This window comes from Entelurus aequoreus, linkage group LG19 (genome assembly GCF_033978785.1).
Source record: "Entelurus aequoreus isolate RoL-2023_Sb linkage group LG19, RoL_Eaeq_v1.1, whole genome shotgun sequence".
In the NCBI taxonomy this organism is placed as follows: Eukaryota; Metazoa; Chordata; class Actinopteri; order Syngnathiformes; family Syngnathidae; genus Entelurus; species Entelurus aequoreus.
In genome coordinates, this window is record NC_084749.1 from 14310058 (window position 1) to 14327125 (window position 17068).

The 17068-nt window shown below is 38.7% G+C and overlaps 1 protein-coding gene across 2 annotated transcripts in view; it reads right to left on the minus strand.

Annotated features, from left to right (window-relative positions):
• Positions 1 to 977: 977 nt before the first annotated feature.
• The window catches only part of tut4 (terminal uridylyl transferase 4), a 48686-nt gene continuing 32595 nt past the window's right edge, over positions 978 to 17068 (minus strand). The window contains exons 24-30 of one of the 2 annotated variants that reach the window (XM_062027951.1): positions 13215 to 13297; positions 13005 to 13120; positions 9274 to 9428; positions 9090 to 9187; positions 6929 to 7463; positions 4496 to 4645; positions 978 to 1695 (exon numbers count right to left, since the gene is read on the minus strand). In XM_062027951.1, the coding sequence (XP_061883935.1) occupies positions 1607 to 1695; positions 4496 to 4645; positions 6929 to 7463; positions 9090 to 9187; positions 9274 to 9428; positions 13005 to 13120; positions 13215 to 13297 (1226 nt within the window). In that variant the 3' untranslated portion in view covers positions 978 to 1606. The remainder of the gene's footprint in view (positions 1696 to 4495; positions 4646 to 6928; positions 7464 to 9089; positions 9188 to 9273; positions 9429 to 13004; positions 13121 to 13214; positions 13298 to 17068) is intronic. The other variant, XM_062027950.1, reaches the window with a different exon arrangement.

Consider the following 17068-nt stretch of genomic DNA (forward strand, 5'->3'; position numbering starts at 1 on the left):
CCTCTATGGATCATGGCCGCGGGGCCAAGTTGGCCTGACCCCTTAGGACCTCAGGCCCTCTGTGGGTCGCGGCCGCGGGGCCAAGTTGACCTGGCCCCTTGGGGCCTCTTACCCTCTATGGATCGTGGCCGCGGGGCCAAGTTGACCTGGCCCCTTGGGGCCTCTGGCCTTCTGTGGCTCGCGGCCGCGGGGCCAAGTTGGCCTGGCCCTTTGGGGCCTCTGGCCTTCTGTGGGTCGTGGCCGCGGGGCCAAGTTGGCCTGGCCCCTTGGGGCCTCTGACCGTCTATGGATCGTGGCCGCGGGGCCAAGTTGACCTGGCCCCCTGGGGCCTCTGACCCTCTATGGATCGTGGCCGCGGGGCCAAGTTGGCCTGGCCCCTTGGGGCCTCTGACCGTCTATGGATCATGGCCGCGGGGCCATGTTGGCCTGGCCCCTTGGGGCCTCTGGCCCTCTGTGGGTCGCGGCCGCGGGGCCAAGTTGACCTGGCCCCTTGGGGCCTCTTACCCTCTATGGATCATGGCCGCGGGGCCAAGTTGGCCTGGCCCCTTGGGGCTTAAGATTATTATTTTTGCAAAAGTAGTTTTGCTTGGGTCGCGGCCGCGGGGCCAAGTTGGCCTGGCCCCTTGGGGCCTCTGGCCCCCTGGGCCTGGGCCCGGTAGGCCCGGTCATTAATCCACCTATGCATATATATATATATATATATCATATATATATATATATATATAAATATATATATATATATACATATATATATACATATACATACATATATATATATATATATATATATATATATATATACATATATATATATATATATATATATATATATATATATATATATATATATATATATATATATATATATATATATATACATATACATATACATATATACACACACACACACATTAGCATAGATTTGTATTGTACAAACTTTGATTGACTTTATTACTTATTGCACACTTTTTTTACAACTATATAATTTGTTAGCTTTATTCATTGAGGTTTTATGGTTATCAAATAAAATCATTTGCAGGATGTAGCTTGTCTGTACTGCTTGAATATTGTTAGTCTTTCTTTTACAGCAGTAGAATCTGTAATCCCCAACCCCCCCAAAAAATACAGACAGAAATGTTATTTTAAATCAATCTCCCATAAAAAGACAGTTTCAAGGTCAATTACGACACAAGATAGTTTGTGCTGATTTTATTTCATTTTTTTTTCCAAATACGTATTTTTTCCCTTTTCTTGCTAAACCCTGCTTTTGGCACTACATGATTAGAATAACATGTCAGATTGTTTTAAAATCATCTATCAAAGCCAACATCATCTCAGCAAGTACAGAAGCTAATAAAAATACATTTACTTTTTTTCCTCCTTACTTTATACATGAAATAAAAAAAACTAAACACTTTTGGACCCCCTCAAAAATGGGGGTAATTAAAATAGTTTACATTTGTATCACAAATCAATATAATGACACTAAAAATACAATAAAAAATGTACAAAAATTATACAATCCATTTAAAATGCTGCAAAGGGCACATAATTTGACTTTGTCGTTCAACTGACTAAAAAAATGAAATAAAAACAAACCAGATGTTCATTTCTTCTGTTGGATGAAATTCAGATTTAGCGGGTGTCTAACGTGGGGAACCATGGGCAAGTTTGGGTTGGGATGCACCACGGAGCCTGAAGAGAAAAGTCACAGAAAAGATGTGATTAAAGCTACAGAGTGAGACATTAAAATTCCAAATGATCCATAATTGCTAGAGATGTAACGGTATTGTAAATATAGGGGTGTTTCTAGGGATGTAACGGTACGTGTATTTGTATTGAACCGTTTTGATACAGGGGTTTCGGTTCGGTTCGGAGGTGTACCGAACGAGTACACATGCTAGCAGCGACCGGGCTATGACAAAATGCAAAAAGCCAGAGCTGGAAGACCCTCCTGCCTCGTTAAGATCTCCCATTTGGGAACACTTTGGCTGCGCGATACAACAATGGAGGACGGAGGTTTGCCGACATTGTTCAGCAGCTGCTTCTGACAACACGTCAAACACGTGTTGCACCTTTCCTGCTTCCGGCTCCCAGACCGTAGTCGAGGAGCGCAGGGGAGACACTCATCCAGGGTCGATGTATTCTCGGGGGCAACACCCTTCACTCTACCCGGCAGTGGGTCTCCATAGCTCCGGACTCCAGGGTTAATGATGAGTCCGGCGATTAGTTGCAAATCGTGGCTTTACTGAGGTCTTGCACACAGCCAATCCAACAAAACACTAGCCACTCCCCGCACTCACGCTTACCGTCGACTTTTTTCTTCTAAAATTGGTAACAATTTCACATATTCTTTCTGCTTCTGTAATATTGCAATATTTTCTCGCAAAATTATTACTTTTTATGTAAAGTTATTACTTTTTAAATGCAAAATGGTGATATTTGCCATAAAAAATTCTGACTTGTATCACAATATTGCCAATTTTTTTGTTGTTCTTGTAAAACAGTGACATTTTTGGAGTAAATTTAATTACTTTTGTCCAAATTTTGCAGCGTAAAATTCCGATAATTATTATTATATTGCCAAAATTTTAAAGTTTTCTTATACAATTGTGACTTTTGTCAAGTAAAATGACGACTCTTCATAAAATTGCCGAAATGTCAAGCTTTTCTTGTTAAATTGCGACTGTTATTGAGTAAAATTCCAACTTTTATCATAACATTTCACAAATGTTCAGTTTTTCTTGTAAAATTTTGACTTGCGTTGAGTAAAATGACGACTTTTATTATAATACTGCCAAAATTCCAAGTTTTTCTAGTGAAATTGTGACTTTCTTCTTGTGAAATTCCAACTCCTTTTTCACAACAAGCTTTTTTATATTTGCATAGTATGTATATATTATTATTGTAAATACACATATTTATATATCTAAAAAAAGGTGGTCCTAAAGAGGTAGGCATAAATGGTAAAAGAGGGGTAAAAGGCTTACCATGAGATGTTCAAAAACGAAGTAATAAGATAAAAACTTCTCGGTTTATGGCCACAAACCTTTTACTATCCAGTGAGAGGCAGGTTTTATAATCTAGATTACATTTTCACTAGTTTACCCGGGATGCTGATGTCAATATAGCAGCATAAGCGAGTTATAGCTCTGTGATCAATGCGCCGCTAAAAGTAGGTCCTTAACGTTAGCGCTTATAATAACAATATATATATATAGTAATAGTTCATATTCAGGTCTTGAAATATAAATGGAGTATGTTGTGATGAGAGTGCGGAAATATGACCATATCACACCAATTCTCAAATCCCTTCACTGGCTTCCTGTTCCACTCAGGTTTGAATACTAAGTCTCCCTACTAACCCACCAGTGCCTCCATGGAAATGCCCCCCCTCTACCTCAAAGAACTACTCAACCCCAAATCCTCCACACGACACCTCCGCTCCGGACAGGCTAACCTCCTCCAACCTCCGAGGACAAAGCTACGGACAATGGGAGACCGGGCTTTCTGCTCCGCCGCTCCCAGCCTGTGGAACGCTCTCCCTGACCACCTGAGGGCACCACTGACTGTGGATGCTTTTAAAAAAGGCTTAAAAACCCTTCTTTTTAAAAAACGCCTTTTTTTTTTTTTTTAGATATATGTATACTAGTTCTAGCTATTAGACTGTTGTAGTTTTTATTTGTATGTATTTTTATTACCTTTTTATTTGTTTTTATTTTTTGAATACACTGTAGCACTTTGAGGTTGTTTACTCAATGTAAAGTGCTTTTTACAAATACAATCTATTATTATTATTATTATTATGTTTGGTGCTATTTAGATTGTTAGCATTGTTAGCTGACTTTTATTTACAAGTTAGAATGAATTTTTTTTTTAAAGTCGTGTGTTCTTGTCTCTAATAAGGATTGGAAATGATAGCCACATTCCAATAAAAAGTGCTGTTCCCCTTTCAAAAATAGTAATTTGTGTTTATTCTTAACATTCCTGCCACTTCATTTTACACACAATGGAATTTTTACCAAACCTTTATTCATTGTTTTTCAACAATACCATCATACCGAGTGGCCTTAATACTGTAACAAAATATTGTACAGTGAGATTTTGATTATGTTACATTCCTAATAACTGCACATTTCTGCTGTATTTTATATATAGTAGTACATTTTTAATGGACAATGTGCAATAATTTGATTTTAATTTTCCCTTGTCATTTTCCTGCCGTTTTGACTTTATTATTCTGTGTGATGTTTACTGTTATGACTGCCATGCATACTATAAGGGTGTTGCTGCTACTGGAAGCTAGATTTCCCTGGGGGCACATGCCCAAAGGAACAATAAAGTTTTATCTAATATAATTTAGGAGTTTTGAGTAGTAAGTGGCAACTCCTTGTAGTCACTTGTATTTCAGAACGATGCTTTTTGTTATGTTTCACAAAAACAAAACAAAAACGATGGTACGCACAGAACTGAGGTGTGTATTAATGTTGCTTACCGGGTGGGTAGCGACCGTTGCCCTGCTGGATGAAATTCTGGGGCATTCTGTACGACCAGGAAGGAGACAGTGTGTACTGCGGTGTTTTGTATTGTTCCAGTAGATGAGAACCTTGGTTCACCCCCACAAACTGGCCTGGGTGGCCTAACTCTACAAAGACACAAACAAAAATGTGTGAAATAAAATATTACATTTCTGAATGAACTATTAGTCATATTACTATTTGTAATATGTAAAAAAAAAAAGTACATCACTGAATGCGACAAAAATATATTGTAATGTTAAAATTGAATGCACTGTAGCTGTATTGATATCATTTCTAAACTGTACAATAACAACCTGCAAAAGATACGAGATTTTTAAAAACACTTAGTAAAAGAAAGTTTAACATATGTTACAGTGATTTCAATCAGGGGTTCTTAAAGTTAAATGGACAAGCGGTGGAAATGGATGTTTCCTAACTAAACTGTCAATAAAATTAAAGTGCAAAAAATATATATAACTTCACCACTTTTGTCATATTTTTTGCTCTTAAGAAACTTCTCTATCACTTTAGATCTAGATTTCTTCGGTTTGTTTTCTATTATTATTACTGCCACAAGTGGTGAAAAAGTGTATTACAACTGAGTATCGCTGCGGCCCATAAAGGACCACAGAAGAAACAGATATTTTTGGCGGCCAAATGTCAGGTACTGTAATTTCCGTCCTATAAGCCATTACTGTTTTTCCCTTACTTTTGAACCCTGCGCTTTATACAATGCTGCGGAAAATTGATGGATTTTTCCGGGTTCACAAGCTTCACATACCGCAAATAAATTAGACCAATGAAACTGCCGAATGGGTCACTGTGGACCAATTACACTGTTTGCATTCAATCAAACGCACCTAGACAATCATTCAGTCAGCCATTTAGCACGTTGTGGACTCACCCTACTCAGTGGCCTAGTGGTTAGAGTGTCCGCCCTGAGATTGGTAGGTTGTGAGTTCATACCAAAGACTATAAAAATGGGACCCATTACCTCCCTGCTTGGCACTCCGCATCAAGGGTTGGAATTGGGGGTTAACTCACCAAAAATGATTCCCGGGCGCGGCCACCGCTGCTGCCCACTACTCCCCTCACCTCCCGAGGGGGTGATCAAGGGTGATGGGTCAAATGCAGAGGATCATTTCGCCACACCTAGTGTGTGTGTGATAATCATTGGTACTTTAACTCATCATCAAAACTTTAACTCATCAAATGTATGGATTTTTCCGGGTTCACGAGCTTCACATGCCGCAAATAAATTCAGACCAATGAAACTGCCGAATGGGTCACTGGGGACCAATTACCGTATTTTTTTTCATAGTTTGGCCGGGGGTGCGACTTATACTCAGGAGCGACTTATGTGTGAAATTAACACATTACTCTAAAATATCAAATAATATTATTTAGCTCATTCACGTAAGAGACTAGACGTATAAGATTTCATGGGATTTAGCGATTAGGAGTGACAGATCGTTTGGTAAACGTATAGCATGTTCTATATGTTGTAGTTATTTGAATGACTCTTACCATAATATGTTACGTTAACATACCAGGCACGTTCTCAGTTGGTTATTTATGCCTCATATAACGTACACTTATTCAGCCTGTTGTTCACTATTCTTTATTTATTTTAAATTTCCTTTCAAATGTCTATTCTTGGTGTTGGGTTTTATCAAATACATTTCCCCCAAAAATGCGACTTATACTCCAGTGCGACTTATGTTTTTTTCCTTCTTTATTATGCATTTTCGGCCGGTGCGACTTATACTCCGGAGCGACTTATACTCCGGAGCGACTTATACTCCGGAGCGACTTATACTCCGGAGCGACTTATACTCCGAAAAATACGGTACATTGTTTGCATTAAATCAAACGCACCTAGACAATCATTCAGTCAGCCATTTAGCACCTTGTGGACTCACCCTCATCAAGGGGAAGAATTGACGAAATGCACAAGACGCAGCACAAAAGCCAAAGACAATCGACTCGGCCATCGAAAAAGGAAACAGACAGAAAACGGGCCTTGAAAAGTTGTAGTGTTAGCGCACCGACTTCAGGATGAAGACAGCGCTCAATGACTTTCCCAGTAGGTTACTGTATGCCGTGTTAGGAGTCTTTTGTTAAATTTGGGAAATCAATATTTCATGTTTCAATGTGGCTTGTGTGGTCAATATATGTACAAAATAACATTCGTTCAAAAATTTGGTGGCGTAGCTTGGATGTGCTTTATAGCCCGGAAATTATGGTAATTTCCTAACTGTTGATATGAATAATACAAAAATAATAATGATATATTAAAAAAAGATTATTCATAATAAAACTGTCATTATGCTAACTGCTTGTGCTGCTGCTTATAATAACAAAAGGAAGACTTAGAATTTCACCAGCAAGCTTCACCCATTGAGTACCTGACTTGACTACAGCGCCGTTGCCCAGAAGCGAGCCAGACGATGCCAGGTGGTTGAGCCAGTGTCCGTCACGTCCTGGCCCACCGATGCCCAGCGGCCTCCCCGCCGGCTGAGCGAAGATGATGCTGGGGTCGTTCAGGTTGACGGGGTTGGGGCTGCCCCCGGAGCTAGTGGCGCTCCCCGGCGCCGAACGAAGGGCAAATTTTAAGTTGGGTGGCGAGGGGGCGGTGGGCGTGGCCGTGCTGAGGACAGGTCCGTGAATCGGCCAGGCGGTGGACGGGATGTTCGCCGGGTGATGGTGGGCTTGGGACTGGTGCTGGTGGGAGGCAAGTGGTCCCAGTGCAGCCAGCGGGCTGAGGTGATACTGGCCAGGGTGCGGCGAAGGGAAGGGAAAGAGGGGGAGCCCCACCTGCGGGTGAGCTGCCTGCTTTTGAGAGCCTGAGGACATGGGTTTGTTCTGGGAGGGCTGGGGGGAATTCGGGGCTCGGGGGGAACTTTGAGACGCTGATGCCGGCGGAGTCTGGCGACTGTTTGACTGGACAGGAAGTTAAGAAAAAAAGAAGCACACGTCACTTTTATCAGGAGTAAACAATCACAGCTCTGTCGCCAATAGTTGGTTTGTCTAAGATTAAGACAAGGATAGACCATCAACAAGCAGAGACAGGGTAATATTACTGCAGTACTGGAATATTTGTACATGGTGAGTATTGGAAGTATGTGTACAAATTTAAATAAACTTGCCTTGCGTGACTGGTTTGTATTTAGGGTGCACGATAAATATCAGACTGGTACTTATTCGGGCCAATATGAGTCTTGTAAGTAATGTAGTAGTAGTGATATTGTACAAGTAACATATTGTAAGTAATGTAATAGTAGTGATATTGTACAAGTAACCTCTTGTAAGTAATGTAGTAGTAGTGATATTGTGCAAGTAACATATTGTAAGTAATGTAATAGTAGTGATATTGTACAAGTAACCTCTTGTAAGTAATGTAGTAGTAGTGATATTGTACAAGTAACATATTGTAAGTAATGTAGTAGTAGTGATATTGTACAATTAACATATTTTAAGTAATGTAGTAGTAGTGATATTGTACAAGTAACATATTGTAAGTAATGTAGTAGTAGTGATATTGTACAAGTAACCTCTTGTAAGTAATGTAGTAGTAGTGATATTGTACAAGTAACATATTGTAAGTAATGTAGTAGTAGTGATATTGTGCAAGTAACATATTGTAAGTAATGTAATAGTAGTGATATTGTACAAGTAACCTCTTGTAAGTAATGTAGTAGTAGTGATATTGTACAAGTAACATATGGTAAGTAATGTAATAGTAGTGATATTGTACAAGTAACCTCTTGTAAGTAATGTAGTAGTAGTGATATTGTACAAGTAACATATTGTAAGTAATGTAGTAGTAGTGATATTGTGCAAGTAACATATTGTAAGTAATGTAATAGTAGTGATATTGTACAAGTAACCTCTTGTAAGTAATGTAGTAGTAGTGATATTGTACAAGCAACATATTGTAAGTAATGTAATAGTAGTGATATTGTACAAGTAACCTCTTGTAAGTAATGTAGTAGTAGTGACATTGTACAATTAACATATTTTAAGTAATGTAGTAGTAGTGATATTGTACAAGTAACATATTGTAAGTAATGTAGTAGTAGTGACATTGTACAATTAACATATTGTAAGTAATGTAGTAGTAGTGACATTGTACAATTAACATATTTTAAGTAATGTAGTAGTAGTGATATTGTACAAGTAACATATTGTAAGTAATGTAGTAGTAGTGATATTGTACAAGTAACATATTGTAAGTAACGTATTAGTAGTGATATTGTACAAGTAACATATTGTAACATATTGTAAGTAACGTAGTAGTAGTGATATTGTACCAGTAACCTCTTGTAAGTAATGAAGTAGTAGTGATATTGTACCAGTAACCTCTTGTAAGTAACGAAGTAGTAGTGATATTGTACCAGTAACCTCTTGTAAGTAATGTAGTAGTAGTGATATAGTGCACTAACTACACCTATATCAAAATTCAAAAATGAATGATCTGTATTGGTCTTGAGACACAGGAAGTTATTATATAAAACATGCATCTTGTTTTTGTAATAAAGCCAATCAAGTCCAGTTGTTGGTACTCACGCTCTCTGAGGGTAGCCTGACCCTTCCAGAGCATTCCGGTGGTCCCTGAGCGATGGGGATGGACTGAGAGCTCACCGTAGAGCGTATCATGTGAGGAGCTGGGGAACGAACAAGCGCACAGAAAAGACGTTCAGTAGTCTTCCAGTGAGGCATCGCTCTTTAGACCTAAGTATGTTCATGGTACCTGGCACCCCAGCAGTCCTGTGCTTCAGATGGCGGTACTCAGGACAGTCCCTCCTTACGTGACCACTGTCCCCACACTGAAAACAGCGCCTGTCTTTTTGCTCTCGCTCCTCTTCTTTCACGTCGTCCTCTTTGTCATTTTCTTTCTTTTTCATTCTGGTAAAAAAAAGAACAAAAATGTTAGTGCTATACCTGTACCTATGTTTATGTGGTACAAACAGACTCTTGTGTATTTTTTTACACATAGTAAATTGTGATTAGGAGTGCGTTCTTAGAGGGGAAGTAACTGCCCTTTCAGTTGGAATTTTGCCTACCTTTCACAATTCATATGTAAGACAAAACAGGTTTTTCTTTTGTTATGCATTTTAAATGGTAAAACACAGTCACTATGAAGTGGCTAACAATACAGATAATGGTAGTACACTATTTCGCCCATACAGTCCTCGAAAAAACAAATAAAACCCGACAACTAGAGATGTCCGATAATGGCTTTTTTGCCCATATCCGATATTCCGATATTGTCCAACTCTTAATTATCGATTCCGATATCAACCGATACCGATATATACAGTCGTGGAATTAACACATTATTATGCCTAATTTTGTTGTGATGCATTAAACAATGTAACAAGGTTTTCCAAAATAAATCAACTCAAGTTATGGAAAAAAATGCCAACATGGCACTGCCATATTTATTATTGAAGTCAAAAAGTGCATTATTTTTTTTAACATGCCGCAAAACAGCAGCTTGGAATTTGGGACATGCTCTCCCTGAGAGAGCATGAGGAGGTTGAGGTTGACGTGGGGTGTAGTGCGTAGCGGGGGGTGTATATTGTAGCGTCACGGAAGAGTTAGTGCTGCAAGGGGTTCTGGGTATTTGTTCTGTTGTGTTACGGTGCGGATGTTCTCCCGAAATGTGTTTGTCATTCTTGTTTGGTGTGGGTTCACAGTGTGGCGCATATTTGTAACAGTGTTAAAGTTGTTTATACGGACACCCTCAGTGTGACCTGTATGGCTGTTGACCAAGTATGAATGCATTCACTTGTGTGTGTGAAAAGCCGTAGGTATTATGTGATTGGGCCGGCACGCAAAGGCAGTGCCTTTAAGGCACACCTCCAATATTGTTGTCTGGGAGAAATTCGGGAGAATGGTTGCCCCGGGAGATTTTCGGGAGGGGCACTGAAATTCGGGAGTCTCCCGGGAAAATCGGGAGGGTTGGCAAGTATAACTGGGAGACGCAACTGCTCTGTACTTCTCCCTACGTCCGTTTTAAAAAAGTCATACATTTTACTTTTTGAAACCGATATCGATAATTTCCGATATTACATTTTAAAGCATTTATCGGCCGATAATATCGTCAGTCCGATATTATTGGACATCTCTAATTGTTACACATAGTAAATTGAGATTAGGAGTGTGTTCTTAGAGGGGAAGTAACTGCCCTTTTAGTTGGAATTTTGCCTACTTTTCACAATCCAGATGTAAGACAAAACACGTTTTTCTTTTGTTATGCATTTTAAATCGTAAAACACAGCCACTATGAGGTGGCTAACAATACAGATAATGGTAGTACACTATTCCGCCCACACAGTCCTCGAAAAAAAGATAGAAAAACCAGACAACAACACTTCATTTACATTTCGTGACCTGAATATTAACCAAGTATTAACGATACTGTTATTATAAGTGCTGACGCAGACAGACTTTTTTGGGCCATGCTGTGATTACAGGGAGCTAACTAGCTTATGGAACGGCGTGGCGCAGTTGGGAGAGTGGCCGTGCCAGCAACCTGAGGGTTCCTGGTTCAATCCCCACCTTCGACCAACCTCGTCACGTCCGTTGTGTTCTTAAGCAAGACACTTCATCCTTGCTCCTGATGGGTCATGGTTAGGGCCTTGCATGGCAGCTCCCGCCATCAGTGTGTGAATGTGTGTGTGAATGGGTGAATGTGGAAATAGTGTCAAAGCGCTTTGAGTACCTTGAAGGTAGAAAAGCGCTTTACAAGTATAACCCATTTACCCTTTACCATTTATGCTGCTATATTGACATTTATACTGGTGCATCGCCTTTGAGTTGGCAAAAGTTAATTCTAGATTATAAATCATGCCTCTCACCTGGATACACTGCAATAACTCACAATCTCACCAAGTACCGTATTTTTCGGACTATAAGTCGCAGTTTATTTCATAATTTGGCCGGGGGTGCGACTTATACTCAGGAGCGACTTGTGTGAAATTATTAACACATTAGCGTAAAATATCAAATAATATTATTTAGCTCATTCACGTAAGAGACTAGACGTATAAGATTTCATGGGATTTAGCGATTAGGAGTGACAGATTGTTTGGTAAACGAATAGCATGTTCTATATGTTATAGTTATTTGAATGACTCTTACCATAATATGTTACGTTAACATACCAGGCACGTTCTCAGTTGGTTATTTATGCCTCATATAACGTACACTTATTCAGCCTGTTGTTCACTATTCTTTATTTATTTTAAATTGCCTTTCAAATGTCTATTCTTGGTGTTGGGTTTTATCAAATAAATGTCCCCAAAATATGCGACTTATACTCCAGTGCGACTTATATATGTTTTTTTCCTTCTTTATTATGCATTTTCGGCCGGTGCGACTTATACTGCGGAGCGACTTATACTCCGAAAAATACAGTACCGGTATATATTTTTAATTTATAGCCAAAATAACTAAAACTTAATACAAGTCACAATCCCCTGAATTTAATTTTTTCAGCAAGACACAACAACTTGTTTTTCTGAGAAAAAAAATACAAATCTTGAGCACTACAAGTTTGTTATAAGACACAAAACTTTACAGTAATAGTAGGTATAGCCAATTATTAGTTTGAATTTATCATTTCAAGCTCACTTTTAAGTTATTAAAGCCTAAATTGAATGTCTTATTTCAAGAAATCCTACCCAGACAATTTTGACTTGGCAAAATGTTTTCGCTTACTGGAAGCAAAAATAATTTGGATTATTTTTTCCCACTCTTTTTAAGAGGGGCATTTTCCCTAGTGTAGTAGAAGGTTGTGGACGAAAACTGAGACATCCCATGGCAGGAAAGACAAAAAAAGACCTTTTTTTGCGTCACTTTTTAAAATCCTTCATGAGGATTATGATAAATTTTTCATCTAAACGTTAGTGGTCATCCTAGTGAGAGCAGACACTGTACAGTAAGGGATGTTATACTTGAAGTTTGTATATCTTGTTTAGCACTTAGCAATACTGCTGCATGATATTTAGTTTTCGTTGTTGAAGGAAAAAAGGAAACATTGTGATGCGTTTTTGAAATGAATACGCCACTGTATCCTTTAAATGAGCAAATACGTAAGTATCACAGGGTATTAGAAATGTGCCTGTTACTACATTACATACATACTTAAAGCATGTATATAAAACCTTGATGGAGGTTTTTGGATGTTTTTTAAAGCGAATCTCCATTAGCTTCATTGTTAGCTGACTATTGCTAGCATTTATTTACATGTCAGAATGCATTTTCTCACATAAGGATGATCAGCAAAATTCCCCAAAAAGGGCAGTTCCCTTTTAAAGGGACAGGACTTTATATAACTGCTCTGTGGGGGTCACAATCGCTCGTGGTTGGTAGGGGATTAAATACTTATTTAATCAAATACAAATTAAGACAAACATTATTTTTAAAGACTTCTTAGACACCACTTATTGGATAAAAAAAATATTTGCTGTAAACCTGCGTCTCTTTGGACAATCCTTCATGTAATGTCCAATCTTTCCACAGATCCTGCAGCACCTGTCGTTTGGGGCCAGCTCGCCATCCGTCAGAACGTTCGGGTCAAAAAAATAGTCCTGCAAACATATCACAAAAAAAGACAGTTAAAATTCTTTAAAAGGCCAGTGAAAAGTGTTTGTCAGCCACGTGAAAAACAACATTTGCACGTACCACTTCAGTGCCAGGGATTGGGTCGAATGGACTTCCAAACAGGTTCCTCCCATTTATAAAAGCCTTCATTATAAAGTTTGTCACTGCGTGAGAGAAAGTGTTAAAAGAAAAGTGTGCATCAATAAATAAACTTTGAGGTCAATTGTGTAGCATACTGCATATTATTAGGGCTGCATCATGTACTGTATATACAGTTATACATGCAGTTTATTTTTACTATCATGAGTGTTTCTCAACCATTCAATGATTCATGGCGGCGCGCCACAGATAAATTTGGACCACCACAAATAGATTTGGCACGTTTGCCCTCGCTCATTACGCACTTGGTCCGCCAGAGAATAAGAAGACAGAGCATGATAGATAATTAGGGTTGGAAAAAGTTTATAGTTCTAAACATTTTGCTTTTCATGTTGTTTTATTCACTCACTGCAAAAAGTCAGTGTTCAAAAACAAGGGAAAAAAATACAAAAATTAGGGGTATTTTACTTGAACTAAGCAAAATTATCTGCCAATAGAACAAGAAAATTTGTCTTGTCAAGACTTTCCAAAACAAGTCAAATTAGCTAATCTCAATGAACCCCAAAATACCTTAAAATAAGTATATTCTCACTAATAACATGTGCACTTTTCTTGGTAGAAAAAACAAATGAGACCTTTTTTCTCAGTATGTTAAAAATATTCTTAAATGAAGTAAATGCTAGTGCCATTATCTTGACATAATGATATGCGCTCTGCATTACATTTCTTGAAACCAGCAAACTTATACTAAAAACTAGTTTATTTTTCTTAATGGAAAGGCAACAAGGCAACCGCTTGTTACTCTCGGGGTCTACAAGCCGCTCAGGCAAATCATATTGTCTAAAAAAGGCATTTTCCCATCGATAACATGACCTCATCGCGCCAAGTACATGCTCTTTCAGTCAATAAGAGCGCAAGGAATTTTTCGGAGTATAAGTCGCACCGGCCGAAAATGCATAATAAAGAAGGAAAAAAAACATATAAGTCGCATTTTTGGGGGAAATGTATTTGATAAAAGCCAACACCAAGAATAGACATTTGAAAGGCAATTTAAAATAAATAAAGAATAGTGAACAGGCTGAATAAGTGTACGTTATATGAGGCATAAATAACCAACTGAGAACGTGCCTGGTATGTTAACGTAACATATTACGGTAAGAGTCATTCAAATAACTAGAACATATAGAACATGCTATTCGTTTACCAAACAATCTGTCACTCCTAATCGCTAAACCCCATGAAATCTTATACGTCTAGTCTCTTACGTGAATGAGCTAAATAATATTATTTGATATTTTACAGTAATGTGTTAATTTCACACAGTCGCTCCTGAGTATAAGTCGCACCCCCGGCCAAACTATAAAAAAAACCGCGACTCATAGTCTGAAAAATACGGTACAGCTCAGCCCCCGGCCATTTTTTTTATTGTAATTTTTAAGAATTTATCTGAATGTGCATGAACTATTTCTGTTCAAAATTTTTTTAAATGTCAAATGTTTAAATATTAACGGTCAGTTTACTGTACTGTGCCAACTGTACTACTATAAGAGTACATATTTTCTATTGTTTCATTGAAAATAAAACAGCAAAGTCCATTTGGCTGTCATCTGTTTTAATTATGAGACACAATTGTGTCAAAGTCATGATTTTTTATTTCATGCTTGACATAAGAAATTATTACTTTGAAAAAGTAGTTTTATACTTGTGAGTGTTGATGACACAGCTTTGCAAGAGTTGATATTCTAGTTTCAAGCATGTTTTACTCAATATAGGTCATAAAATCTCAGCAACAAGCTGTAATATCTTACTGAGATCATTTAGGACCAAAACACTTAAAACAAGTAAAAGACTAACATAAAATCTGCTTAGTGAGAAGAATGATCTTATCGGACAGAAAATAAGCAAATATCACCCTTATTTCAGATATTTAATCTTACTTAGATTTCAGTTTTTGCAGTGCTGGAATTGGGGCGTCGCCAAATATGCAAACTTGACAACTACGCCGCTGCCGCCACAATCATGTTGCAGCCCTTTGGAAACACGCTTTATTACTATTATCATTATCATAAATAGGAATGATCCGATCAGGATTTTATGCTGCCGATTCAGATCCCGATCACCCATCAGTGAAATCGCCTGATACCGATCGCATGTATTATCTTTATTATTTATCGTGAATGCTATTGACAGTGCAACAATATCAACAACATTTTTTAAACTATCTCCTTATTCCCTTTATATTATATACAACTGCTTAAGCAAAGTAAAACCAATAGTACACAATAAGTAGACTAGAACAGGGTTGTCACATACGCGGCCTGCGGGCAGGTTCAATCCGTTAAGTGTAAAATTGAGCTGCATGTTTAAATGAAAGAAGCTGCTGTTCTAAATGTGTCCACTGGATGTCGCAACAGCAATTCTGTTAGGCAAGCAAATAGTTTATACCAGGGCGAGCAAATAAAGCGGGGCTGTGACTCCTCTCCCTCAACCCAACGTAAAACAAACAGGAGTAAAATAAACCATTTGTAAAAATATATTTTGAAGCACAAACGAAAGGGGACAAGTTTGGGGAGATTTTGACAGGGTGAAGTGAAGTGAATTATATTTATATAGCGCTTTTTCTCTAGTGACTCAAAGCGCTTTACATAGTGAAACCCAATATCTAAGTTACATTTACTGGGAGCAGGTGGGTAAAGTGTCTTGCCCAAGGACACAACGGCAGTGACTAGGATGGCAGAAGCGGGGATCGAACCTGGAACCCTCAAGTTGCTGGCACGGCCGCTCTACCAACCGAGCTATACCGCCCCAAAGGGTGTGGGTGGCTGGTTATTAACAACAAAACGTTAACAACATTAAAACTATAAAAATTAGACCAAAAAAAAACGTATAGTACAAATGTTTAGGACAAGTTTGGGGAGATTTTGACAAAGAATAATCAAACGTTAACAGAAAAACTATAATAGTTAAACAAAAAAATGTTTCATGCACAAACGTAGCACACACAAATGGGACAGATTTTGACAAGGTGGGAGGGGCTGGATGGTGTCAGTAGAAAATGTATTTTAGAATCATTTAAAAACGGCACAAGTGAAACATTTCACGGCACAAACGAATGGCAGTGTTATTTTAATGTATGTGATGATAACTTCACACGGGGTACAACCAGAACTGTCGAACCAACTCGCCCTGGCCGGCGGTTGGTGGAGCGCGAAGGAAAGAAGTAGGGCTTTGAATATTTGGGTAACACACGATACGATTCTTGGGGCTAACGATTTGATTCTGAATCGATTCTCGATTCAAAACGATACTCGATTCAAAATCAATACTCTTTAATAATATTGGTTAACACTAGAGATGTCCGATAATATCGGACTGCCGATATTATCGGCAGTCCGATATTATCGGCCGATAAATGCTTTAAAATGTCATATCGGAAATTATCGGTATCGGTTTCAAAAAGTTACATTTATGACTTTTTAAAACGGCGCTGTACGGAGTGGTACACGGACGGACGTAGGGAGAAGTAAAGAGTGCCAATAAACTTTAAAGGCACTGCCTTTGCGTGCCGGCTTTTCACACACACAAGTGAATGCAACGCATACTTGGTCAACAGCCATACAGGTCACACTGAGGGTTGCCGTATAAACAACTTTAACACTGTTACAAATATGCGCCACACTGTGAACCCACACCAAACAAGAATGACAAACACATTTCGGGAGAACATCATGAACACAACAGAACAAATACCCAGAACCCCTTGCAGCACTAAATCTTCCAGGACGCTACAATATACACCCCCCGCTACCCCTCACCTCAACCCCGCCCCCCAACCC